The following is a 27,749-nucleotide window of genomic DNA, read 5'->3' as shown; positions in this document are numbered from 1 at the left end:
TACTGCTTTCTAGGCCCATTTATTTAGAAGCAAGCCCCACTGAATTAAATGGGGCTTTCTCCCAGGAAAAAGCACACTGTATATTATTAAAACCTTGGGCCAATTACGCCAATGCATCTCCATCGAATCCAGGGATTGAGTTGTAGCTCCAAAGTATTGTCACTCCCGGATAATTAATACAGTCTGTGGATCTCAGTTGCCAGTTTGCAAAAGATTCCACCAAGCTTGCTGAGAGATGAGCATGGGCAGATGGGAAAGAATTTGAGATGATCACACAGGAACATAAGCATCTGCCTTACAGAGTCAGACCTTTGGTCCATCTAGCTCAGTACAGTGCTGTTTACGGTCCTTTCCCAGCCCTACCTAGAGATGCCGGTGAATGAACTAGGGACCTTCTGTGTGCAAAATCTATACCACTGAGCTATGGCCCTTCCCATTAATGGTGGTGACCTGGTTCACACATGTGAACCCTTGGTGTTGCACTCTTGAAGGCTGAGGTCCTCTTCACTCACCCAGGAATGCAACATGCCTCCATTCTGAGTAGGCATGTATGGGCTATACTATAATGCACATGTCAATATCATCTGGCACACATGCATGCATGAGTAAACTCACGTGCAGCACAAGACTGCACGCAGCGCATGGTGCAGTCATGCAACCTACTTTAACCCAGAAGGAACCAGCAGGTAACAACTTTCCTGCTCTAACGGGCTTTTGGGAACCAACTGCTTTTAATGAAAGGCGTTGTGCTGTTTTTACTGTAATTCTTGTGTGGTCTTAACAGATGTTGTGCATGCATATGGTTTTAGTTCTACCACTGTTTAATTTTTTTTCCTATGTTTCTTGCAGTTCTTTTTATCCGCAAGCTGCCTTGAGTCCTGTTAGGGGAAAAGAGGCGGGGTATAAATAAATATATTTGGCACCCGTCTGTCTCAGGAGCAGGGCTGGATTTAGGTTTGATGAGGCCCTAAGCTACTGAAGGTAGTGTGGCCCTTTATATGTCCAGCTGTCCTTTGTCAACAACAAATTGTTGCTGTTTTTTGGTAATTTATGGACCTAACAGGTATCTAAAGCCATTTGCCACTGTTGCTTTATGTTGGTTTTATTTTATTTGTTTTTTATCTTATATTTTGGAAATGTACATCCCGGTTTTTTTCCTTTAATTTTTTTGGGGGCCGGCAAGCTACAGCTTGGTTAAGAGGCAATGGAGGAGTGCGCCAACAACGCCTGTGGCTGCAGAGACCCACAAAGAAGAGACATGTTTTATTGCAGCTGGGGAGTGGGGCAGAGGAAGGCGTCCAGTTGTGCTGCTGCAGGCAATAATAACACCCCCATAAGAAGCGCGCCGCTGCCGGCTTCCAAGGGCCACATTGGAGTACGTGACTCCCCGACGGGGAAAGAGACGGAGAGGGCGGAGAAAGCGGACAGCCGATTGCTCACCGCTGCTTTGGGTAGGCCAAGTTTGCAGGCCAAGGCCGCCTAAACTCTGCAGATTTTGCCCCCTCCTGAAGCAAGGAGGCGTCAACCGCTGCCGTCGGCCCTTTGCTCCGCCTCCCTTTCGCTCCCCGGCGGCTCGGAGGCGGAGCTGCGCCGAAGCGCTTTTCTCGCCCGCGCGGACGCCGCTTGCTAGCAGTGCATTGCACAGCCCGTCGCTGCTGCTGCTGCTCTCGCCCCTCCGTTTGCTGCCCCTCAGCCGCCATGGCCGTCTGGAGCGGGTCCGACTCGTGCAACTCGGTCCGGCCCAGCTTGACCTCGGTCTCGTCGGGGGAGCTGCAGAGCCTGCGGACGTGCAACTGCGAGATGGCTGTGCTGCCTCTGCAACAGCTGGCGCTGCTGCAGCCGGAGTCCTTCCAGCTGTCGGGGGGCGCCTTGACCGTGCGGAGCCCGCCGAGCCGGCGGCTGGGAGGCGGCTTCACGGTGATCAGCGACGGCTCCGTCCACGTGGACGGGCAGTACCATTGCAAGCTCACCGACTACTTCAAGAGGTACAACTTCACCTCCTTCTCATTCCCTGATGGGTGGGGGGAGGCACCCAGTTTCTTCTCCTAGCATCATTTTGGGGCAGTGGGTGTGATGCTTCCAGCGAGTCTAGCAGATCCTCCGCCCTGCTAGCTGGGAAACTACACCTGTTGAATTGTTACATGCCATGCGGGCTAGCAAAGGCACTGGAGCCCTTGCGGGGAGGGAGCGAGAATAAAGAGGGACTTATTTGCAGGTCCAAACCCCTATAGCTCATCTTAGACCAGAAGCAGGATTGGTACTTTGTAAGGTTGCCGGAACCTAGATGAAAAGTATAAAAGCTCTGGATTTATAGCGGGTGGTATGAAACTATAGCAGTACAGTATGTAGTCTTTGGGGGTGCTTGTGCGGACCTGGTTGGTTTGTTGTGAAAATGGGCTGGAAGGAGATGAAATAGGTGTGGGTTCCTAGGAAGCTGCCTTATACCAAGTCAAGAGCATTTGTCCATCTAGCTCCATGTTGTTGACACTGACTGGCAGCTGCTCCCCAGGGTTTCAGGCAGGGGTCTTCTGCATGCAAAGCAGATACTCTTATCACTTAGCTGGGAGGGCCATTCCCCATTAAGCCATAGCCCAGGGGTTATGGAAACTGCTTAGAGGGTTTTATATAGATAGCCATCTTTTACTACCTGCTCTTTCAAACAACAGTAGTAGCTTACTCCTGTACCAACTTCATTTTCCATCTTGTTCTTATTGTCACCTAACTGGGTATTTGAAGCTCCTTTGCTCTCTTTTCTCTGGATGGAAATTTTTCAGATCTATGGCTTAGCTCTGGAACATGTGAAATGTTAATAAATGAGTGCATCTGAGCATGAGGAATATGCCTTTCCTTTTCCTGCTCCCAGCCTGAGCATATGAAGACTGATAATGGTACCGTATTTTTCGCTCTATAACACACACTCGACCATAACACGCACATAGCTTTTAGAGGAGGAAAATCCGTAGGCATACCACCCGTAGGCATTCCCTCCATAACACGCACAGACATTTCCCCTTACTTTTTAGGAGGAAAAAAGTGAGTGTTATGGTGCAAAAAATACGGTAATTACCAAAGGTGTGTCATCATACAAAGATCGGCAGGTCAATTCGTAAAAAAGGAAGTATTGAGAAGGTATTGGATAAGCGTGAATGCCAGGTAGTGTCTTGGAAAAGAGTATCCAAGGGACGTCAGGCTTTGGGGATCTGAAGAGTCCATTAGTGGTTAACTGGGCACCACCACTTTTCCACTGTGGGGTGCATTAGAAAAGACATCAGGCTTGGTTTTTCATACTAGAACTCTCAAGGTTCACCAACCGGAACCAAATGGGAAATTTCAGGAAGACATAAACTTAGGCCCCATTCACCCCATACATATGTGCATTTTGCTACCACTTTAAGCAGTTATGGCTTTCCCACAAAGAATCGTGGGAGCTGTAGTTTGTTAAAGGTGCTGAGAGTTATTAGGAGACCCATGTTCCTCTTGCACAGCCAGGATTCTCAGAGTAATTTATCAATCAATTCCTCTTTGCAGGGAACTCAGGGAGGGGACTTTAGTAGGGGTCTTCTAACAACTCTTAGCAACAGGGCCCATAATTATTTATGGGGAGCCATGACCATTTAAAGTGGTATCATAGTGGTTTAAATGTACGTAGGTGGGTATCTGAAGAAGTGTGCATGCACACGATACCATGCACACGAAAGCTCATACCAAGAACTAACTTAGTTGGTCTTTAAGGTGCTACTGGAAGGAATTTTTTATTTTGACGTAGGTGGGTGCGAATGTGGCCTTAGAACTGAGGGAAAGGGGCATTTCTCCTGAGTTTTCGGGAGAGACCAAGGTCTGATACTATCATCGGCTGTCTCCCAGGACCTAGAGATCCCTTCAGCCACCCACAACCCCTCCAAGGCTACAGTGCTTCACTCCCTTTAAGTTTTCCCTTTTTAACTTGGTTTCTGCTGCACATTAAAAAGAAAATCTAAGGAACAGGATGCCTCTGAGCACATGTTGAGCCCAGGGATTTCTTCCCTTGATCTGAAAACGCCAAAGCAGACAGAGAAGGGATTAGCACAAGGCCAGTTATTGTAGAGGGTCCTTCCCCCCCCCCTTTGTTGTTTCAGCTGTTTCTGTTAAGCTGCTGAGTCAAAAACACTTGCTGAGCCACTACAGACCACCAGAGGTCTTGCAGATCTCAGTCTGCATTCTTCTCTGCCCCCTACTGCTTCGGGATTTCCCAGGGCTAACTTGACAACAGGGTTCAGAAGGCCAACCCTACAGTAATAGTAATATCTTTCATGCCTTGTTTCTGAACTTATTGGCAGCATCTAGCTGGTCATCACCATGGAAGCCTAGTTACCAAGGCCTGAGTGGGCGGAAAAATTGTAGCCTGGCACCTAAAAAAAAGATATAATGATGCCACCAGGCAGATTTCCCTGGGAAGAGCCATTTGCATATGGGGGGGCAGGGAATGCACCCTACAGAAAAGGCCCTTTCTTGTTTGGTCACCCTCAGGTGAGGTACATGGAGGAAGGTCTCTGATGAAGACCACGAGGTCTGGGTTGGTTCATATGGGGAGAGATGGTCCTTGAGGTATCGTGAGCCACATAAGAAACCAGCGCTTTGAACTGAGTCCGGAAACTAGTCAGTAGCCAGTGTTGTTGGGCCAGGATTGATGTCATGTGCTCAGACTTTCTAGTCCCAGTTCATAATCTGGCTGCTGAATTCTGCCCTAGTTATAGTTTCCAAGCTGTCATCAAAGGAAGCCTCATGTCTAAGAGACATGACACATGAGGAGAAAGGGAATGAGGAGGCAAGAGGAAAAACATGGGACATTTCAGGGACCAGCTTTTTCCTTCTGTGACGGTAGCTCAGTTGGTTAGAGTGTGGTGCTGATAACGCCAAGGTTGCAGGTTCGATCCCCGTTTGGGACCGCTGCATATTCCTGCATTGCAGTGAGTGATTGTCGGGTTCCCTTCCAACTCTGCTGTACAATTCTATGATCATTTCAGGGAAGCAACTCTGAAATGGGAGACTCCATATCAGACTTCCTTCCAACTCTACAATTCTATGAGCCCATCCAAGCAGATGGAGAGGGCCTTGCAGCCTGGAGAAATAGGCATATGAACAGCAGAAGCTGCCCTATACAGAGTCAGACCATCTTGCTCAGTATTGCATACACTGACTGGCAGTAGTTCCCAGTGTTTCAGATTGATGTCTGAAAGGGATTAAACCCTGCGGCCTTTCTGCTTATGAAGCACCTATTCTACCAAATAACTACAGCCCCTTCCTCAAGGGCTTGCAGTGGTGGGCATGCTGCCACATAGGCTAAGTTCTTAATTTTTTCATATTGTTGCTGTGAGGGTTTGATTAGCTGCTTGTGCGTGAAAACGTGCTCCCTCAGAGTTTGTGCGCCCCCACAAACCTCCGTGTGTGACGGAGCTCCTCAGACATGTCTGCTCTAGTCACTAGTAGAGTCCGACAGTGGCTGTCTGCGGAAGCGTTTCCAACAAAGAAGTTCCTTAACGGAAACGCGTCTCCTGGACTCACGGCGTGACAGTTTCCTGCGAGGTATGGGTCTCCCTATGGGAGACTCCGATACCTCCCCACTGTTCTCGCTGGAAGCCTCCCTGAGCCCTCCCTCCTGCTCGCATTCCCTCAGAGACCCACTCCTCCCCCTGCTGGTCCCTGCTTCAGCAGTTGAGTCTCTTTCATCCTGCCTGAGTCCCTCCACCACCTGATGCTCTGATGGCAGTTCCCTGACATCCACCTCCCCTCCAGGGCCCCCCTCACCCCCTCCCAATTCCTCCCCCCTGGGAGGTGAAGGGCTAAAACCCCGAAACGAATCTTCCTCATCTTCTGACGTCTCGAACAATTCTCTCCATCGATCGTCGTCCTGGCCAGCTGAATCCTCCTCCTCTTCAGAATCTGGGAACCCCTCCAACTCCTCTTCCTCGTCGGTGGTGGCAAAGTATTCCCTTCGGAACCTCGCTACAGGCTGAGGTTTACGTGGGAACCTCTGATGAAAAGTCTCTATTAAAACCTCGTCATTGACATCCTCTGCCCTAACCCAGGTGTTTTCCGACTCCGGTTCCCCTTCCCACATTACCAAATACTCTACTTGATCTCCCTTCCACCTGGAATCGAGGATCTCCGCTACATGGTAGCTGTGTTCCTTCTCCTCCATTGCTGGTCCCCTAGTGACCCTCCCCTCACTGTCTCCTCTATACGGTGACAGCAACGACCTGTGAAAAACTGGGTGCAGCTTCATGTGGTTCGGTAACCGGAGCCTGAAAGCCACTGGATTGACCTGCTGTATGACTTCAAACGGACCCAGCCTTTTGGGTCTTAATTTCTTACAACCTCCTTTGAATGGCAACCCTTGGGTTGACAGCCACACCTGGTCCCCCACCCTGATGCTTTCACCTTCCCTTCTGTTTTTGTCTGCTTGCCTCTTATATTCCTCCTTAGCCCTGTTTAAGTTGAGTTGGAGCTGGCGATGGATCGCTTCCATTTCTTCCACGAACTGTTCTGCAGCTGGAACGCTCCAGTTCTCCCCCTCCCCCCCTGGGAAGGCTCTGGGATGGCACCCGTGATTAGCCAAAAAGGGGCTCATCCCCGTGGACACGTTCTCTGCATTGTTGTAGGCAAATTCTGCCAACGCCAGCTTCTCCACCCAATCATTCTCTCTGTCATTAACATAACACCTCAAATATTGTTGGAGAACCCCATTTGCTCTTTCCGCCTGCCCGTTGGTTTCAGGATGACGGGCCGTCGAGAAATTAACCTCTACATGCAGTAAGCTCATGAGCTTCCTCCAGAACCTGGAAGTAAATTGTTTCCCTCGGTCTGAAACCACCCTCAAGGGGGCGCCATGCAACCTAAACACATTCTCTACAAACAATTTGGCGGTTTCTTCTGCTGTAACCGCATGTGAGCAGGCTATGAAGTGGGCCATTTTAGTTAACAGGTCTACTACAACCATGATGGCTGTTTTCCCTCTAGACCTTGGCAGATCAGTCATGAAATCTATTGCCACTGCTTCCCACGGTCTCTCAGGTGTGGGCAGTGGTTCTAATAAACCAGCCGGCGCCTGCCTCTCCCCCTTGGCTCTTTGGCATTGTTCACACCCTCTCACATACTCCCGCACATCTTCCCTGACCTTGGGCCACCAAAATTCCCTGGTAACCAGCCACATGGTTTTGTGTTGCCCAAAGTGCCCTGCTGTGGGGCTATCGTGCAGCTGCTTGAGTACTTTCTCCCTCAATTCCCCTTCAGGTATATATAACGCTCCCTTATAATACAATGCCCCATTTCTCTCCTCAAAACCACCGGGTTTGTCTTCCTCCCCTCTGAGATCCCTGAGTTTCCCCTGGGCGTATGCATCCTGCACCGTACCCTCTACCAATTCCCTTTGCCCCACCAAAGTCGCCCCACACACCCAGCGGTCCTCTGGAATGATATGGGTTTCTTCGGGTGCTCCCTCCCCCTCCAAATATTCAGGCTTGCGTGAGAGAGCGTCCGCCCTAACATTCTCTGGGCCTGGCACATAACAAATCTCAAAGTTAAATTTGGAGAACTCTTGGGCCCATCTCAACTGCCTTTGGTTGAGCACTCGCGCCGTTCTCCAGTACTCTAGATTTTTATGGTCCGTGCACACTTGCACTTTATGTTGTGCACCAACTAGCAGATGCCTCCATCTCCGGAACGCCTCATGAATAGCAAGCAGTTCTCGGTCGTACACCGTGTAGTTCCTCTCGGATTTGTTCAGCTTCCGCGAGAAGAAGGCACACGGACGCCACTCCGACTCCTCCTTCCCCGGCTGCAGAAGAAGCACCGCCCCTATGGCTCTGTCAGATGCGTCTGTTTCAACCCTTAGCTTCTTTCGTAAATCCACATGCAGAAGTTGTTCTTCAGAGGCGAAGGCCCTTTTCAGTTCCTCAAACGCTCGCCCCGCCTCCGCCGTCCATACAAACTTCTTCTTACTGCTGAGACAGTCAGTGATGGGCGCCGTCAGATGGGCGAAGTTGCGGATGAACTTACGATAAAAGTTTCCAAACCCTAGGAACCTCTGCACATCCTTCTTGGTTTTGGGTGTTTTCCATTCCAGCACTGCCTGTACCTTGCCGGGATCCATGGCCAATCCCTTGTCTGACAGGCGGTACCCCAGGAATTCCACCTCCTTGGTATGGAACCGACACTTCTCCAGTTTGACCCACAGCCTGTTGGCTTGCAGTCTGCTCAACACTTCTCTGACGTCTCTCACATGTTGCTCCTCATTCTCAGAATACACCAACACATCATCTAGAAAGGCAACGCAATTCTTGTAGAGCAAAGGGCCCAGCACGTGGTTCATAAAAGATTGAAAACACGCGGAGCCTGCTTGTAATCCAAATGGCATAACGAGGTATTCAAACGCCCCCAAAGGGGTAAACATGGTGGTTTTCCATTCATCCCCTTTCCTTATGCGTATCAGGTTGTACGCCCCCCTTAGATCCAGCTTTGTGAAAATCTTTCCCTTCCTCACCATGGTCAAAATATCATCAATTCTGGGCATAGGGAACGCCACCGGTTCAGTCACTGCATTCAGCCGCCTAAAATCACATACAAGTCTCGGCTTGTCCGCATTTTTTTTGTCCACAAAGAACACTGGGCTCCCCCCTGCTGCTTTGGACTCTCTGATGAAGCCTCTCTTCAGGTTCTTGTCAATGAACCCTCGCAACTCCTGCATTTCCCTGTCTGACATGGCATACAACTTGCCCACGGGAAGCTGTGCTCCAGGGAGTAAATTGATCTGACAATCAAAGGGTCTATGAGGTGGTAGTTGGTCAGCTTCCTTCTCGCTGAACACGTCGCTGAGATCTGCATACTGTGGTGGTACCTTCACCTTCCCCATTACTTCAGTCCCTGCTAGGGTGGCTTGGGCCCCTACTGAACCCTTCTCCCCTTTGCAGTGTTCTAGGCAATGTGCTGAACCAAAGGACACCACTCTTTGATGCCAGCCAACCAGCGGATCATGTAGAGCTAGCCAGCTCATTCCCAAAATAATGGGAGCGCCTCCCAGGGTGGCCACATTAAACGCTATCAGTTCTGTGTGCCTTGCCACCCTCATTATCATTGGGACAGTCTGCAAGCGGACTCCTCCTCCCAACAACTCCCTGCCATCAATCGTGGTCACCTGCAGGGGGTTGCTTAAAGGGATGGTCTGTATCTGGTGTTCAGCAGCAAACTCCTTGCTCATAAAATTGCAGGAGCTGCCTGAGTCCAATAGCGCCTTTATTTTTAGGGGGTGCCCATTCTGCAGCTCTAGCGACACTTCAATCACTAGAGCAGGTCGAGGAGCTTCTGGCACGGGCACTTTCACTGCTCTTTGGCCTGGCTGCAGTGCCCCAATTGTGGCAACCAGGCGTTGGCTTTTACCTGCTCCGCTCCCCCTTCTTCTCCCCCCTCAACAGCTCCCACCATCCCTTGCCATTCCTTCCTCTGGGGGCAGACTCTGGCAAAGTGGCCTGGCTGTTGGCAGAGATAGCATTTCCGGGGGCCCTTTCCCTCCTTCTTAGCTCCCTCGCTGGTTTTTGAAAATGCGCGCGCGCGCGCTGTTCCGATTTCCATCGGCTCTGCCGGCGGGAAAGCTGGCTCAGGAATGTCTGGAATGCGGAACTCCTTCCAACGTTCCCCTCTCCCTTCCCGCCTCTCCAAGGCTCTTGCCTCCTGCCGCGCTCCTATGGTCAGCGCAGATTTGGTCAGCTGATCCATAGACTCCGCCCTGGGGCTCCGTGCCAGCTCGTCTTTCACCCCCGAAGAAAGACCTTCTTCAAATAGCATTTGAACGGGTGCCGCCGATAAATCCCAACTCAGTCTGTGAATCAGCATGGTAAACTCAGTCCAATATTCACGGACAGATCGACTCCCCTGCTTACAAGCCATTAGCTGTCTGCGCACCACCCCTTCCTCAATATCGCTGGAAAACATGATATCCATTGCACGAAAGAACTTCATTGTGTCCTTTAGTATGTCATTGTGCGTTGCCATTAGGGGTCGCACCCAGTCTCTAGCCCCTTTCTCAAGATGCCCAATTACAAAAGCAACTCGCGATTCCTCATCAGGGAACTCATCGAACTGCACATTAAGGGCATATTGCATCTCTGTCCTAAAAGCATGGTAGTCCTTGGGGTCCCCCCCAAATTTCTGCACCAATCCTGGTACCTTTCTGGGGAATTGAGTGGCTCTCCCCTTCTTGTCTGCATCCTGAGCCCTTCTCTCCTCCAGCCTCGCCGTCTGCAGGGCCAGTTGAACCTCCAACGCTCGGTATCTATCTTCCAAGCTTGGACCAGCTCCAGCCCCTGCTCCTCCGGTTCCGGTTGGTTCGCTCATGATGCCTTCTCTTGCACAGGCAGCGTACAAAGACTGTCGGACTGCTGTGAGGGTTTGATTAGCTGCTTGTGCGTGAAAACGTGCTCCCTCAGAGTTTGTGCGCCCCCACAAACCTCCGTGTGTGACGGAGCTCCTCAGACATGTCTGCTCTAGTCACTAGTAGAGTCCGACAGTGGCTGTCTGCGGAAGCGTTTCCAACAAAGAAGTTCCTTAACGGAAACGCGTCTCCTGGACTCACGGCGTGACAGTTTCCTGCGAGGTATGGGTCTCCCTATGGGAGACTCCGATACCTCCCCACTGTTCTCGCTGGAAGCCTCCCTGAGCCCTCCCTCCTGCTCGCATTCCCTCAGAGACCCACTCCTCCCCCTGCTGGTCCCTGCTTCAGCAGTTGAGTCTCTTTCATCCTGCCTGAGTCCCTCCACCACCTGATGCTCTGATGGCAGTTCCCTGACAGTTGCTTTCCTCAATTAGAGGCTTAAAAAAATTAAAATTATTTCCTTATTGTGGGGCAACTACCTTCTCTTATGTGTAACCTCTTTGTTATTTAGACTTGTTCTCGTTCAATGAAAACTACAGGGTGTGGCAGCTTATCCTTTTATTCTTATTTACTCTGGTTGTTTGTTTAAAAGAACAAGTAGAAATCCTGTTTGGTTCTTTTGTTTTGTCAGGCCTACAATGCAAAGATTTGGCCTCTCTAAAACCAGTGTTGTGGGGATGAAACTCTTCCTTTGCTAAAACCTGGCTCTGTGAAGCCGTTCTTGCTGAAAATCCGGACGGCAGAGAAAAGAATGCATCATAGCCTTTGGGAATCTTCAGCTGCAGACGCAACTTTTGCCTTGTGATCTGAACACTTGGGCACTCTGCAGTGTTACTGTATACAAGAACAGAAAAAGACTGGCTGGGTGTGAGACACTATTTGGAATGTCTCTAGAGGGTCTGGCTCAGTTAACATTACATTATTGAGAAAACGAATCTGAGCGGTTATTTAAAACTGATGGTTGCTAGGCCTGGCTAACACTCTTTGAATTTGTGGCAGTGAGTTTAAATGACAGTTTTCCAGTGTTTAGAATCTAAAGGTGAAATAGTTATGCATTTCTTTATTACCCCAAATTTGGTTATTCATTCCATGTTTAGGAATCCCAAAGCTTTCTGTAGGGATTGCTATCCAGTTTGAATGCCCTAAATCCCTTTTACAGGGGAGGAGGCAAGTACCAGTATGGGACAATTCCTTCTCCCCCCCCCTCCCACCTGCCCCCAGCTCAGTACTAAAAAAACCCCAAGGGCTTTTCCAGATGACATGTTTGTTGGCATTCATACTCAAAGCTTTTAGTCTTTATCGTCCAGACTTCATTGAGCATTCATTCCAACTTGCTTGTGGAGTGTTTGCAAGTCTTTCCATTGACAATTTGTTCATCCCACAATTCTCAGTGGATTTCAACTTTCCAAACCACACAAAGTTCCATTTTTTAAAAATTAAGTGGTTTTGTTCCACTAGGACAACAAAGCACTTTAATCATGCCAAGCTTAAAGCTGCAATATGCTCTTGAGTCTCCTGTCCAGAGGTGCCCCAAATTTAATCTTTCTAGCCATTTCTGGACGATGTCAGGAATGTGTATATTGACACCTAAAAGCAGCCATTTATCCTTTTTCTGAGTGGCTATAACAGCTGTGTGTCTCACAGCTCATTGATATTTGTACCTCCAGGATTTTCCACTGGTCTACATGGGTGATATACAGTAATGCCCCTCCTGCCTTTTCACCAATTTAAATACTTGCATTGGTGCACTGGGAAGAGGGGGAGAATAATTAGGTGTGGAGGAGGGCCAATCTGTCAAAATCCTTTAAATATATATATAAAACAATCAGAGTAATAATAATATTTTTTTTATTTATACCCCGCCCTTCCCGATTCAGAAAACCAGGCTCAAGGCAGCTAACAACAAATTAAAAACATTTAATTGTGATACAACAAAAAACAGCATAAAATAAAAGCGTGAATAACAATAAATTCAAAGTTCAAGGGATGGTGTGGGTATGAAAAGCGACACTTTATAAATATGCATTTTATGACAGAATTTGCTATAAGTTCTTCTTTACAAAATCCAACTAGACATGAGCTACCAACTCTGAAAGGGACACGAGTGGTGCTGTGGTCTAAGCCACTGAGCCTAGGGCTTGCCGATCAGAAGGTCGGCGGTTCGAATTCCTGTGACAGGGTGAGCTCCCGTTGCTCAGTCCCAGCTCCTGCCAACCTAGCAGTTCGAAAGCACATCAGTAAGTGCAAGTAGCTAAATAGGTACCACTGTGGTGGAAAGGTAGGCGGTGTTTCCGTGCGCTGCTCTGGGTTCGCCAGAAGCGGCTTAGTCATGCTGGCCACATGACCCGGAAAACTGCAGACAAATGTCTGCTCCCTCGGCCAGTAAAGCGAGATGAGCGCCGCAACCCCAGAATCGTTTGCGACTGGACTTAACTGTCAGGGGTTCTTTACCTTTACCTTTTTACCAACTCTGAAAGATTTAATATTCTGGTATATGTATATTATATGGGCAAATATTTTCGAAGGCGAGCATAAATTAAAATGAAATGGTGGTTAGAAACATCTGCTTGGTTGCCAGCTACGCTGATTTTCAGCGGTGGAAAATTAGGCCCATTTGTCTTGGTAGATGATGTTTTCAAAAGAACGTAATGACTTGCGTCTTTTCCAGTGCCTTGCAATTGGCATTTAAGAAATGGAGTACAATTTTTGCACAGACTAACTTGTATCCAGCACATTTCAAATTAATCACATTCAGGGAGATAAACAGCATGACTGTGGTTCAGCCAGAACACTGACTCATGGGAGCATGTGTATTTCCTTACTGTACCACCCATCCAACTTTTCCTGTGTCTGACTGGTATCCTGCATTACCACCTTACACAGTCCAACAACCACATTATAAGCTGAAGTGGGGAAATGAATCTGGCTTGTTCTGTTGTACCGTCTCTGTACTTCCAATGCATTAACAATTTTAGTTTTAAACCGTAGCTAGGGAGATGTGTCTATATTGTATGGCGAGCCATTAAGAGGAATATATTCCTCCAAATAGCTGAACCCATGCAGGATTAGCGGTTTATATGGTGTGAAATTGAGTAAAATTGGCCTGCCTGGGAAAAAACAAACTACTTTGCCTTAACAAATGTGATGATGTGTTTACAGAAGCAGCAGTAATGGTGTACTGTATTCCGTATTTAACTGATCTAGTAATACAAAGCAGAAAAACGTTGCTTCTTGTTTTTGTTACCATCTCTCCCTCTGCCTCCCACCTCTCTCTCTCTCTCACTCCCCCCCCCCCAAAAAAGTCTACACTATCTTTATTCCTGTTTGGGGACTTATTAAATAATAAAATGACTCTAAACCACAGTTTCCATAGAAGGCGCCCACATGGATCTATCCAAGCAGGCTTAAGCATTTGACTGAAATAAAGCTGAGCCCCAGGGTATTGGAATTTTAAATAGATCTGCTTTACTTCTGTGGGGCTAATGCATTTTCCCATATGGGGCTTCCATGGTTTGTGCTTAATAATGTGCAGACTGATCACTAAGGATTCTAGCTAAAGCTAACATGTCCTTGCATTCAGCTGCTCCCTGCCCTGTGAGCACAGTGGAATGCAAGAGGCTTAAATGTGTTTATCTCTCAAGAAAGGAAGGAAGGAAGGAAGGAAGGAAGGAAGGAAGGAAGAAAGGAAGAAAGAAAGAAAGAAAGAAAGAAAGAAAGAAAGAAAGAAAGAAAGAAAATGATTCCTTCTAACCAAATAACCCTGGTTAAACTAGTTTGGTCAGGCTCATCAAACTTCAACTTGGTGCACAAACAGAGCAGTCGATCAATCAAACCTCTTTTGATGTCTGTAACCTAAAAGAATTTGTTTGTTGTTAAAGTTTAAAACCATGAAAGAGACTTAGTATCTGCTTCATGTACGAGTTGCAAACCTTTTTGCACCAGTTTCAAATTCTGAGGAAGTGCTTTGGGTACCTGTCACAAAATGGCTGTCGTGGAGCTTGTGGTATATAACACAAAATGGCTGCAGTGGGGAGCATGGTAGAACGTAACATGGCTGCCATGGGGCTGCGGCATAGCACTACATTAGAGAGAGGACAGTCATTGCAGCTCCCTGCATCCTGGACAACCTCACGCTTGCTGTAGGAAGTCAGTTGTTATGTGCTGGTCCTGACTGTGGAAATCACACAATATTGGTTTTCTCCTGCTCCCCACCCCAAATGCTGTTTGTCTAACAACAGGGGCAATTCCCCAGTACCAGAAAAAATATATATAATTTGTTCACAGTCACACACCCTCAGACACACATACTTCACATAGACGCAACCACACATACCTCTTTCTCTGAAACTTGCACACACACCAGATACATCTCTCTCTCCCTCTCCCCAAGTGCATGCATCTCAATCACACATGCAGAACAAGTTTGAAGCACAACCCTCTTCAGAGAAACCCCTCATGGGCAACCGAAGCGTCTGCCACCCCCAATCCTATTAAGAACAATAATACAGTTTCAGAAAAAACACAAGTGTCAGCAAACCAGCATCCAGGGCCCCTGGTGCCCAGGGGTAACGCACAAGGCCCCAGAGGGTGGCTGTGGTGCCCTCAAGTTCAGGGTTGGTAATCCCTGATGTGTGATTAATGGATGCCAACTCTCATAGCTTCAGAAACCAGCATCTTAGTCCTGGCATGTAGGCACTAGATCCAATTTCCAGAGATGTTTAAACCTGTGCTTTTTAAAGGTTTTATTATTATTATTTTACTTATCCTTCTTTTTACTTCACTGGACCTACGCCAGAGTACGTGGATTGAAGACTGCGGTCTAAGTAAAGTTCCAATTCAACTCTCTCATGGTTGAAGAGGAAGGTTAAAAACGCCAGAAGCCTGGCTTCATAAAAGGAAAAGGTGACACATCCTTAACCACATGTCCTACCCTCTCCTTTTTATGATGCTGTTTTTGCTTTAACAAACAGTCACATTGAAAAGGATAGCCTTCAAAACAGGAGATGTGGTAATTCCTGCCTAATTAAGTATACTGGGCGCTTCAAAAATAATAGTTTCCTAACCAAGAGTGGTTCTACTTCACAGTCACTTTAAATTTGTTTGTGGGGTGGGGTCCTTCTGTACAGCTCCATTTTCACCTCTCTGTCTACGTAAATGGTCTTTGGTGGCATAGCTGTCACCGTTTCCCTTTTTTAAAGGGAAATTCCTTTATTCTGAATAGGATCCCTCGCAAGAAAAGGGAAAAGTTGGCAGCTATGTTTGGTGGCTGAATAACAGAAACATTTTATCGTGACTTGTTTCATTTTATTTCTATGCTTCCTGCAAAGTTTACTTTAATCCTTTACCTTAACTGGAACTTTCTGTATCCTGCTTTTCAATTAAGTTGCGTTAATGCAGCTTTCTTCTCCCAACAGATACGTAGAACTCAACACCCACTATGACTATAAAAACTACAGAGAAACTATACTGGGTCGCCCATTGGTATTCTTCTTCAACGTCAGAACAAAATATAATTCTTCGAAAGGTAAACCTATGAGTGAACCTTTTTTTTAAAAGGGCATATTTTGGATCTAAATAAACTCTGTGTAAAGAGCCATGGTTGAATTTGAATCTGGTATGGTTAAATTCAGTTCAGCGATGCCTTTTTAAAAATGAAGCTGTCACTGCACTGGGACATCCCTGTAAGATTGGCAACTTTGATTTATAACGTAGTCTTAAGCATGTAAAAATATTGTTTGGTTTTATATCAGTGAAACATGCCTCCTGCTGTGGCACAGTTATGCTTGCACAGTGGCAGAACCGGTTTTGGTCGCTGGTGGTTTCCCAAATTGCTATTTGGTTGGATAAGGATGTTTCTGCTGGACCTTCCATGGATGAGTACTCTGATTAATTTGAAAACTTGATCACAATTGGGTCCACCTCTCTGTGGACTACAAGAGCTGCAAAACTTACTGAAATACCTTAAAAGCACATAAAGCTGGATCTGGGACTTTTGGCCTGTTAAAATGTTTAAAGAGTACCAAAATTAAATAGATCATGGGCTGAGCTTGTTGTTGCCAGCAAGGATGTGGTTTTAGAGTGGCTACCTTAGGATAAGGAAGGTGGTTGGGGCTGGCCTTCAATCTCTGAAAACCAGCGACATAGATTCCAAGAAGATACTGCTAAATACTGATTAAATATCAGATTGGAACAAAGCATAATTAGAGGACTACTCTTGTACATTTCATGGGTTTTGAGAATCTCAACTTTCACTTAAATAAGCTGGACCAGGCGGCTTTACTTTAAAGAGAAAGTTGAGGTTCACAAAGCCTGTCAAATGCATAAATGTGCTTTAGAGGACACAAGCAGCCCACTGGTTTTACTTCCAGACTAGTATTTAATCATGGCAAGTTTAGCAGTGTTCTCTTCAGATCTATGGAATCTGAATTTAATACTTACCGTATTTTTCGCCCCATAAGACGCACTTTTTCCCCTCCAAAAATGAAGGGAAAATCTGGGTGCGTCTTATGGGGCGAATGCAGGCTTTCGCTGAAGCTTGAAGAGCGAGAGGGGTCGGTGCGCACCGACCCCTCTCGCTCTCCAGGCTTCAGGAAGATATCCGCCGCCCAGGCAGCCCTGTGGGAGGTCCCACAGGGTTGCCTAGGCTGCGGATAGCAGCCTGCTTCTCGGAGCGTCGGGCGCCCTGAAGGCAGGGTGCGCAAGGCTTGGGGCGGCAGCGGACTGCTTGCGCGCACCTAGAAGCTTGGGGCGTGCTGAGGTCAGCGCGCCCCAAGCTTCTGCATGCCGGCAAGCAGTCCGCTGCCGCCCCAAGCCTCCCGCACCCGGCAGGAGGTCCCGCCGGGTGCGCAAGGCTTGGGGCGGCAGCGGACTGCTTGCCGGCATGCAGAAGCTTGGGGCCGCTGACCTCAGCACGCCCCAAGCTTCTGGATTAGCGCAGGGGTCCGCTAGCCCTGGGAGAGGCGCCGGCTCTCCCACGCTAGCGGAGACCTTGCCGGCACGCAGAAGCTTGGGGCGCGCTGAGCTCCGCACGCCCCAAGCTCCTGGTGTAGCGCAGCGCACCTGGGGGGGAAATAAAAATTTTTTCCTTCATTTCCCCCCCTAAAATCTAGGTGCGTCTTATGGGCCGGTGCGTCTTATGGGGCGAAAAATACGGTATATCTCTGCTCCCTAAAACATAAGGCAGTTTAACCTCAAATGGCAATAAAACGTTTTAAAAGAGGAATAGGAACTCAGATTTTTGCAGCAAACCAAAATAAATTTAGAGACTATGGGGAACAGCTCAAAATGGTGTTGAACTAGGCTCTCCTGTGAGCAGAGACCTTCTGGAAGGTGTAATTTCAAGTGGCTTAATTCCTGTATACAGCCACTGGAGGTCCATGTGCAGTACTCTTTTAATTAACGATAAGAGACTATGGGATCTATAACAGCAGCAGCGGTTACACATCCACTCAAATGTAACTATCAAAGGATTGCTTTGCATCTTACAAGATTAGCAGACAAACAAGACGTATGTTTGATGCACTTAGTAACGTGAGAAAATGACACACATGTTAGATGGTGTATAATACATACTGTGTGATCCATAACAGTGCCTCCCTAAAGCAAATTCACAGATTCAGAAAATACTCCCTTTACATATTAAGATGTGTGCCATGCTCACACGTTTGCTAACTTAGTAGTGTGTGGGTGTGCAGCAGCAGTCTACAGAAGAGAAGAGAACTCTAGCAAAACTTTGTGTATAGGTTTCAGAGCAACATCTGAAATACACTAGTAAGGCCTGGCTTTAATAAATAACAATAATTTCTAATCCATCCTTAGAAAAAACATATGCTTTGCTTGTGAACACCCGCCACCCGAAGATGAGAAGACAGATTGAGAATGGAATGAACAATATAATATCTTCAGTGATTGGAGAAAGTTACAAACTTCAGGTGAGTTAGCCCTACATATGGCTGTTATCTTTCTGTCTGTACCTGTGTGATTGCTCTGTGACTGGTACAAATGTAGCTTTTTATGACGGGTAAAGGGCAATGTTCGCTGAACCATCTTGCAATCTCCTCTGACACAAAAAATTCCAAAGGACATTGACACTGAATATTATATATCACATTTGTCCCTCTTGGCTGGTGCTGTGCTTTTAAGGAAGTTTAAAATGCAAAGCTGCACGTGCTTAGAGGTTTTCCCCCTCCAGGGCTCTTCCTTTGTTTTTGCTCTAACATTTCAGGAATGTGGAAGCAATTATAAAGTATAAAACATGGTTGTTTAAAGGGCTCTCCCAGTTGGACTACTAAGTCCAGGGTCTAAAATGACCTAGCTGCACCACTGTTTGCTTTTGGGGTAAGATTAATCTTAACCTGATTCCAAAACTTTTATATAAGTGGCTTTCATAACTAGAGGTATAAGAGGTACAAAATTTGGTAATATACCTACTTTTTCTTTGTACAGTTTGATTTCCAAGATGTTGTAAAGAATTTTTTTCCTCCTGGAGCCCATTTGGTCAATAAAGAGAGCCTGAGTTTTTCCTACGAGTTCAAATGCGACGCCTTATTTGACTTCTTTTATTGGTTTGGGATCAGCAAACGGACAGTTACGGTGAATGGGAAAGTTCTGAATTTGTCCAGTACCAATCCACAGAAGAAAGAGATGATAACAAAGTTTCTGGATAAAATGAGTGAACCAAGCATGCGGTCAAACAGCTTTTCAGACAGAAAGTTTAGTGTTACATCCAGGGGTAAGTTGGTGTCGTGTTTTTAAGTGAGATTTTTAAAACCTATATCTCTACATACAGTGGTACCTCGGGTTAAGTACTTCATTCGTTCTGGAGATCCGTTCTTAACCTGAAACTGTACTTAACCTGAAGCACCACTTTAGCTAATGGGGCCGCCTGCTGCTGCTGCGCCACCGGAGCATGATTTCTGTTCTCATCCTGAAGCAAAGTTCTTAACCTGAAGCACTATTTCTGGGTTAGTGGCGTCTGTAACCTGAAGCGTATGTAACCTGAGGTACCACTGCACTGTTCACAGGTCACAATGATTGAACTGCTCCTGGATCCTTTGGTTTGAAGAAACCCAAACCTTGAGTACTAAAATGGAGGTTTGGTTTGAGTCCCAAATACTAATCTGGGGTACTCTGGGAAGTGTGAGGGAAGTAGGGATCACCTCACAACTCTCAGCACCCTTAACAAACAACTGATTCCATGATAATAGTGTCCACATCAAGGGAAGTAATAGTACTGCTGTATTCTGCCTTGGTCAGACCCCACCTGGAGTACTGTGTCCAGTTCTAGGCACTACAGTTTAGGAAGGATATTGACACCTGGAATGTGTGTGCAGAGGAGGGCGACCAAGAGTACAAAGGGTCTGGAAACCAAGCCTTATGAGGAACGGTTGCGGGTATTGGGTATGCTTAGTCTGGAGAAGAGAAGAGTGAGAGGTGAAAAGATAGTCATCTTTAAATATCTAAAGGGCTGTCACATGGAAAATAGAGCAAGCTTGTTTTCTGCTGCTCCAGAGGGTGGGACCCAAACCAGTTGATTCAAATTACAATAAAGGAGATTCCAACCAAAAATTAGGAAGAACTTTCTGACAGTAAGAGCTGCCCGACAGTGGAACAGACTCCTTCAGAAGCCGGTGGACTCTCCTTCAGTGGAGGCTTTTAAAGAGAGGTTGGGTGGCCACCTGTCAGGGATTCTTTAGTTGTGATTCCCGCATTTCAGGAGGTTGGTTTGGCAACCCTTGGGGTCCCTTCCAGGTCTACAGAGCTATGATTTTTGAGCCTTTGGGAGAAGTCCTGACTGTTTAAAGTGGTGTGATACTGCTTTTAAGGCAGAGTGCAGATGAGGCGTAAAAATAAGTTTTGACTCTTCCAGAATTACCAGACTAAGGTATTTTTTTGCCTACTAGGTTATATGCATTAGAAAGTTTCTCAGTTTTGTAGGCAAAAGGATTACAGTGGCCTATTTCCTTAGATGTGTTGTAATTCTCCTTCTTGTGCTTTCTTGCAGCTTCAGTAGATGATGTGTTTAATGGCAACTTCACACCACAGTCACCTTGGATGGAGTCACCTTTTGTAGTTTGGACACTTCCAGGGGCTCAGGAATCGGAAGAAGGATCAAATACATTAATCAGGTTTTCATGAAAGAAGAAATCCACCCAAGTGGAATTGTCTTAATTACAGAATGAAAGAAGTTATTGAAAGAAGACTTCTGTTTTCATTTGCATTTTGCCCAGAAGAATAGGGAACTCTTTCATTCCTGCTGAGTTTGTTGGTTCAGGAAAAGCCACTTCTGGTTCTTAAAATAGTACTTGCCGAGTTCGTCTTTCAACATTATGAGCTTTCTGGAGGATAGGGTTTTCTTACTGCAGTCAGAATGCATATAGTTAGAGTCATTTCAGTGATTTTAAATCTAGATTATTCAAGTGGCTTTAAATTACAAGTTTTTTAAACGCCACTAAAATCATGTGTAGTATGTTGCTAGCTTCATTATTGCTCCAGCTTAGCACTGTTTCCAGTGGAAAAAGTTAATGGGATACAGAACGGCTTTTGAGGCTCATAAAATACACACTTCCTGCAGTTTTTAAAAAAATGGCTAATGGTGACCTTAAAGAACTAGCAGAGGGAATACTTGAACCCAAAAGCTTTAGATGATGATCAAAAGTCAATGGGTGCCCAGATTTGTAGTTCTGTTCTGGCTTGGAAAGATGAAACACCCTAGATAAATGTGACTGCAATTCGGAATGCTTGAGAGACTATTCTCAGCTCCATTACACGCTTCCTATATCTCCCCAAGTCAAAATAGCTTATTTTGTCCTTCATCTTCCCGTAGGCCAAAAGGAGAGCTAATCTACACCATAAACTGTTCATTTATTTTCTTCCAAAGCACTTAAAGGAATCCACTGGGAAAATCTGGCACTATGTTTTTTAAATTACTTTTTTTCCCCTTCCATTCCCTCAAGTAATGACCACGGAAGTCTCTGAAGTTCTGATGCAGCCTCTGTAAAAATGCCATATTCCTTTGATACTGCTATTTTGTATTAAATGCTGCATTTTATCACTAGCATTCCAATCATGGTAGATTTTAAAGGTTGTGCTTTTTAAAAACGCTGTATCAGTTCTGAAGATAAATGCATTACCGGTTTTTTTAAGTAACTTGTAAGACAATCGTCACACGTGGAGGCAGATGGAATGTGCATTGCTTTCTACATTAAAGCCTAATTCAGTCATTTAACCTGCAGGATAATATATCTTCTACTCAATCTTTAACTTGCCTTTATAACATACCTTAAACAGATGACATAGCAGCAGGGTTTTCTTCTTGGGAGCTTCGCCAGTTGCTGTAAATGGAGCACAACTGTTCTTAACTTTTCTCCAACCCCACTGTTGATGGCAAAAGCCATTTTACACAAACAGCAAATCACTGTACGTCAAAGAAACATGTAGGTTTTCAGCCATAGCAAGCAAACATTGGGCCAGCATGTCCACATAATTCCGTATCATGCAAAGACCATATCAACCACATCCTCAATTTCTCATTTGGTTCTATATATTCAATACCATGTGGACACGTTTACTTTCAAGGTGGCATACGATTGCCTGACAGAGAATCTCCAGATTTGCTCTTCACTTGTATTTGAAGATTTTACTGATGTGGGAACGCATATTGTTCCTGAAGATTTAAAAAAAACCAACACAAACACAAACTGAAAATTGGTCCAAATAGCACTTGGCTAGAGTTTCAAGGACTCTGATAACTTACCCAAGAGCTTAACTGTCCCTTTCCTTCTGAGGAAGACTCTCTTATTTCCCTTCTGTAGATGGGGCATCACACTACACCCAGAGCAGTGGCTTCATAGTAATATGGGTGACCTGCACTGGGATATAGATTAGGGGAAATGTCTGTTCCCTTCAGACACTAATGGAACTAGGAACTAATGAATATAATATAGGACATGTAGACTCTCCCTTGGAGGTTAATGACCTTAGACTGAGGACTGTTTATCGTGAGGCATCCCATAGTAAAGCAGGCTACTTTTTAAGAACGGCGTACTTTTCATCTTTCAATCAGCAGTGGACAACATGACAGTGTTAGGTCTTTCTCTGGTGAATATTTTACCTCCTCCCCCACTCCATAGCATGATATTTGAAAACCAGTTTTATATTGCTAATGTATAATGTCTTCCAACAATGGAAATGCTGTCTGTGTATACTGACTGATTTAAACTGGTACTGTATGGGACTTCAATAACTATTGTTTTTGCCTTGTTTGCTTGGAAAGTGGAATGAGTTCTACCCCCAAAAAAGCAGGCTTTTGTTGTTATCATATTGAATCTGCACACCAAAAGGTGTGTTTTCAATGATTGCCTATTCAGTGCCTTTGTATTTCTTCATTTACAATAAAGGGAGTTTTTTAAATGGGTGTCTTCAGTTTTTGTTCCCATGTATCTGTACATGCCACATACCAAGTCATAAGAAGCAGAATTCATCGAAATGACAGGAGTAGGTAGAAGGAATCTACTGGTGGTGGCTCCCTGGATGACTTGCAGTAGATCAGCAAGGGATTCTTGCTCCCAGCTGTTCAGCAGTAGCAACAACAACAAAAAGCAGCCTGTTCTGAATTGGATTCTGATAAACTCCTGTGGTAACTATGATATTTAGGAACTCCACTGTAGAATTGTATGTGTATATGCAGGTGAAGTGGTGTATGGCTGATTGTGTGCTGTAGACACTCTGCTCCAACTCCTGTGTCACTATTTGTATCTGGCTCCAGCTAGTGAATCTATAACAAAGTTGATATAATGAACATTGACTGTGACAATGGTTGATAAATTCATTACTGGATCTTCAACAGCATGTCCCAGGGTGCAAGTTACAACAATTTAAAATTGAGAATTAAAGGCAATGAAAACTGGTAAGTCACAGGGATAGGATGGGCCCTGAAAAAACACATCTCAGGTGTCAAAGGCAAAGTGGTGTGTCTTTAGCATTTGCTGAGGACTGTATAGTGAAGAAGCAAGATGAACCTCTGTCCACCTAAGTAACAGATTCCTCTAGAAGAGCTATGTTACCTGGAGCCAATCAGAGCAATGAAATTACTCTAAACTCAAGTCTAAAAGTCATGGGCTGAGACCCAGAGTTGTAACAATTACTTGCACATGTCCATTGGGGCTTTAGGCTTGTTTCTTGAATGGGAAACCTCCAGTTCAGATGGCATCTTAGTTTTTGAAACTGACAGCTTTCAAAAGCTAGCGCTCTCTCTCCCTCTCTCGTGTGTGTGTGTGTGTGTGTGTGTGTGTGTGTGTGAAGAATGCATGCATGCATACCCTGTGTTTAAAAGTGAAAAGGCAATGTTCAAATATGACCCTGTGTCAGCAACTGTAAGTCTATGCACAAAGTAGTTCTTCGGATCCAAACAACTTGAGTGATATTGTTCCCCATCCCGCCCACTTGGAACAACTTTAGAGAAAATTCAGCCTGAAAATGGTTGGGGCTGGTGCAGAGGAGCCCAAAAAGAAGCCAGGTGAAAAGTACAGGTTCCAGGAGCAATGTACGAGCCCAGCAGCAAAGGAAGAGGGCATAGAATTGAGCCTTCAGTCCATGGTTCCATGATGATGTCTAGGTTTGACTAGGGAGGAGCAACCATGTCTCATATAACTGGCCATACAACAGCCCTGTCCCTGCAGCTCTGCATCAAACCAGTGGGCGGTTGCCAAAACAGATGTGTGACAGCTTTGCATGCTGCAACAAAAGAATACAGAAGCTTGAGCTTATACTTTCAATGAAGATCAATCAAAGTCTTTGAACCGAAGCAAAGTGTGAGAGATGCCCTTTTCGTAAACTGTTTCAGATAGTTGCATCATGCTCGCTTGTGTTAGCAGATGAGTGACTATGACACAAGAAGCTAAATTTAAATAATGAATTCAATTCTGTCTGCAGTGTGAAAAGCACAGCTTTTATTTAGCAGTACTGGGCACGAACCTTGACATGTTATCACAATGATTCGAGATTAATGTAGTGGCGGATCAAATGTATTATGCAACCAAGTGCTGTTGTTCTATTTGCTGTTCAGTGATATAATACACTGTGGACCTTAAAAAAACATGTTTTTACCATGGTGAGATGAAATATTGCAAGAGCTGGCTGAATCACCTCTTCAAAGGGATTACTCAGATATTAGTCATGCTTTCTGACCTAAAACTATCCAACTCATCCCACTACTATATTCCGTTACCACCACAGCTTCTTCAAATTAATGTTAAAGCACCAATGATTTATACTGGATACATGAAAACATCCCCCAGACTAAATAATGGTAAGGTAAAACTGAACCTTACCAGAAGCATGAGAATTCTCATCTGCACCAGAGTCTTGGTGACTGTTCAGTTAGAAAATGTAACTGCCTGCACTGTCATACTAGATAAAAATTCCAATTAATTTTGGTATCAGCTGTTTTTGAGAGGGGTAGTACAAGTAGTCAATGTGACTTGTCAGTCTCAAAGCAGAAATTTGGCTGGAGAATGTTCTAGATGGCTGGAGAGGCCAGGGTTTCCACACCACCCAAAGCCATTGTTGTCTCCAGTATATTATGGGACTTCAACGCTGTGTCTGTTTGGGGCAATTTGTAGGATGCTGCTTCTGGCATGGAGGAAGTGGAATGGGATAGACTGGGTGACTTTGGTGAGAGTCTAAAGATGATGCAATCCCACACCGCTTTAACTTAGGTCTGGTGTGAATGATAGCAGTTACAGTACATCAGGTGTCAAGGTGACAAAGGAAAATCACTGGTAACTTCACCAAGACACTTGTAGGTGATCTATGGCGTGGCTTGAGAGGGAAGTACGGGAAGAAGTTGCAATTGGAGTCTCCTCTGAGCATTCTGAGGAAAACCTGAAACTCATATTCCAACTGAGCTGGCAACATTGGCTTGAGCACAATTTTTTCCTAGCACTCCTGGGAATTCTCTAAGCTACAATAGGCCTTTGCCACATTGACCTTGCTTGTTTACAAAGAAATGGACTAATTCCTTCACTTGGCCATACTGCAAATAGAGCTGTATGGAAGCAAAACAGTAATGGGGGAGGTATACTGAACACAAATTAGTACTGTAATAATGATAATATTACAGCTGATTTATTAATTGCCTTCTAAACCACTTTCTCAAGGGTACGGAATCATTCAAAGGGTATGTGGAAGGGGAATAATATGAATAAAAGATGAGACACAATGCTTTGATGGTTTAGTTGAAGCGAACCCTTACAAAATGGGATAAAGCACTAGCATTTGGGAAGCATGTACACTTGCTATACTGTTGGCAAAGTGATTGGGGGGAAATATGCTAAAATCCCTTTTAAAGGCAATTATGCCGAACATTGATTTGATCCATGGTTTCTGCCATAAATATGTATACTGAAATGGATTAAAACTTTTGATTGCTTGTTTGAAATTGCAATCAATCCTACATACATTTTACTGACATTCATTGAGACCGTCTTCAGAGTATCCATGCATTGGAGCCGACTGTATGATTTGCAACCACTGAGAAATCCGAAGGTTTTTATCTACATATAAAAGCCAGTAACATGACTGGGTTCCCTTTGAAGACCAATACTTGACTGAGCGGATGGCGATGTGGTCTAAACCACTAAGCCTCTTGGATTTGCCAGTCAGAAAGTTGGCGGTTCGAGTCCATGCAATGAGGTGAGCTTCCTATTGCTCTTTCCCAGCTCCTGCCAACCTTGCAGTTCGAAAGCATACCAGTGCGAGTAGATAAATAGGTTCCACTGTGGCGGGAAGGTAAATGGCATTTCCGTGTGCTCTGGCACTCGTCACAGTGTCCCGTTGAGCCAGAAGCAGTTTAGTCATGCTGGCTACATGACCTGGAAAGCTGTTTGTGGACAAATGCTGGCTCTCTTGGCCTGAAGTGAGATGAGTGCCGCACCCCATAATTGCCTTTGACTGGACTTAACTGTCCAGGGTCCTTTACATGGCTGAGAATATAAACTCTGCAACAAAACATTCCAGGGCAAAGATCTCCTATTTGACGTTGCAGCCAGCCATGTCCTCTATTTGAGATATTAGATTCACCCTGTCCCCCAGTTTCCCATTACTCTGCAACGGACACTAAATGTTCTATGGTCAACGCCAATTGAACATGCACCATTCTCATTCAACACTTTCTGGGTTTTCTTGCACCCTTAGTGTTCATTCCTGAATTTTTTTTCTGTATTTCTGCAAACCTTGTTCCACCAAGTATGCTGATAGTGCTCACTCTTAATTTCTCAGTGCACCTATTTTGTAACCCTGTTGGCCCTCACCAGCTGTGTTCACTATTAGAAGGAGTGACTTCTGGTTACACTTTCCACCAGGCACACCTCCTTAACAACAATTCCCAGTTAGTAATGATGGATATCAGAATTTATGTATAATTATGCCACTTTTCCTCCAAGTTTGTCAGACAATCCAGCCTGGGATTGGTCTAATAATGTCTGGCAGGAATTCCCACAAGAAAGATCTTTTAAAAAGATGAACTCATTACGTTTACTACTCTGCAAAACTTGTTGAAAGCAAATGGCCCAGAGAGTGGTATGCTAGAACACTGAATAAGATTTGGCAGAATAAAAAGTTTTCATGAATATGAACGGCTCCAAAATCAGCTCAATGGATTCTGTAACTAGAATGTTGCTTAAAAGCTTTTCTGTGCTACGTGACCTTTTTAGCAGAAGAATGACTGAAAATATATTACTATTTTATGTCCTCAATGCCCTCGTTCCTTCTTCTTTTATTTAAGTCCCCAAACAACAAATTAAGGTGCAACATTAATATGTCTTCAATGCAAAGCAGCACCAACAGGTGAGATCCATTTTCCCTGAAAGTTTAGAGTCTGATGCTGTACCACAAATGACTATTTGCAACATAGATTCTCAAAATGTATCAAAATGTGTAACATTGTCAAGCAAGGTAATTAGTAGGGGGGAAACAAGAGCAGGCACAGGCAAACTCGGCCCTCCAGATGTTTTGGGACTCCAACTCCCATGATCCCTAGCTAACAGGATCAGTGGTCAGGGATGATGGGAATTGTAGTCCCAAAACATCTGGAGGGCCGAGTTTGCCTATGCCTGAACACAAGGCTTCCTTCAAAAGGAAACCTACCGAAACTGAGACACACAAATTAGGAGGATGTTACACAAATATTGGATGAGGAACACTTGGAAAGGAACATGCTTCTCCCAAAGCAACTAACACTGCTTTAAGTACACCCTCCACCTCAAAATCATGGCTGTTTCTAGAAGGAGCAGCTTGGCAAAAGAGAAACCCTGTTTGCTTATATCAGGCATAGGCAAACTCGCCCCTC

General features: G+C 45.4%; 1 protein-coding gene across 1 annotated transcript; it reads left to right on the top strand.

The window, feature by feature from the left end:
• Positions 1-1,614: 1,614 nt before the first annotated feature.
• MEDAG (mesenteric estrogen dependent adipogenesis) lies at positions 1,615-22,813 on the top strand. Its single transcript, XM_081198013.1, has 5 exons — positions 1,615-1,985; positions 15,817-15,926; positions 18,221-18,333; positions 18,848-19,133; positions 20,406-22,813. Exons 1-5 carry the CDS (start codon positions 1,699-1,701, stop codon positions 20,537-20,539), a joined length of 930 nt encoding a protein of 309 aa, XP_081054139.1. The 5' UTR covers positions 1,615-1,698; the 3' UTR covers positions 20,540-22,813.
• The last annotated feature ends 4,936 nt before the right edge of the window (positions 22,814-27,749 follow it).

The sequence above is a fragment of the Podarcis bocagei genome, assembly GCF_964188305.1.
Source record: "Podarcis bocagei genome assembly, chromosome: 6".
NCBI lineage: Eukaryota > Metazoa > Chordata > Lepidosauria > Squamata > Lacertidae > Podarcis > Podarcis bocagei.
Note: the sequence above shows the minus strand (reverse complement) of the source record. Positions and strands in the feature narration are given on the sequence as shown.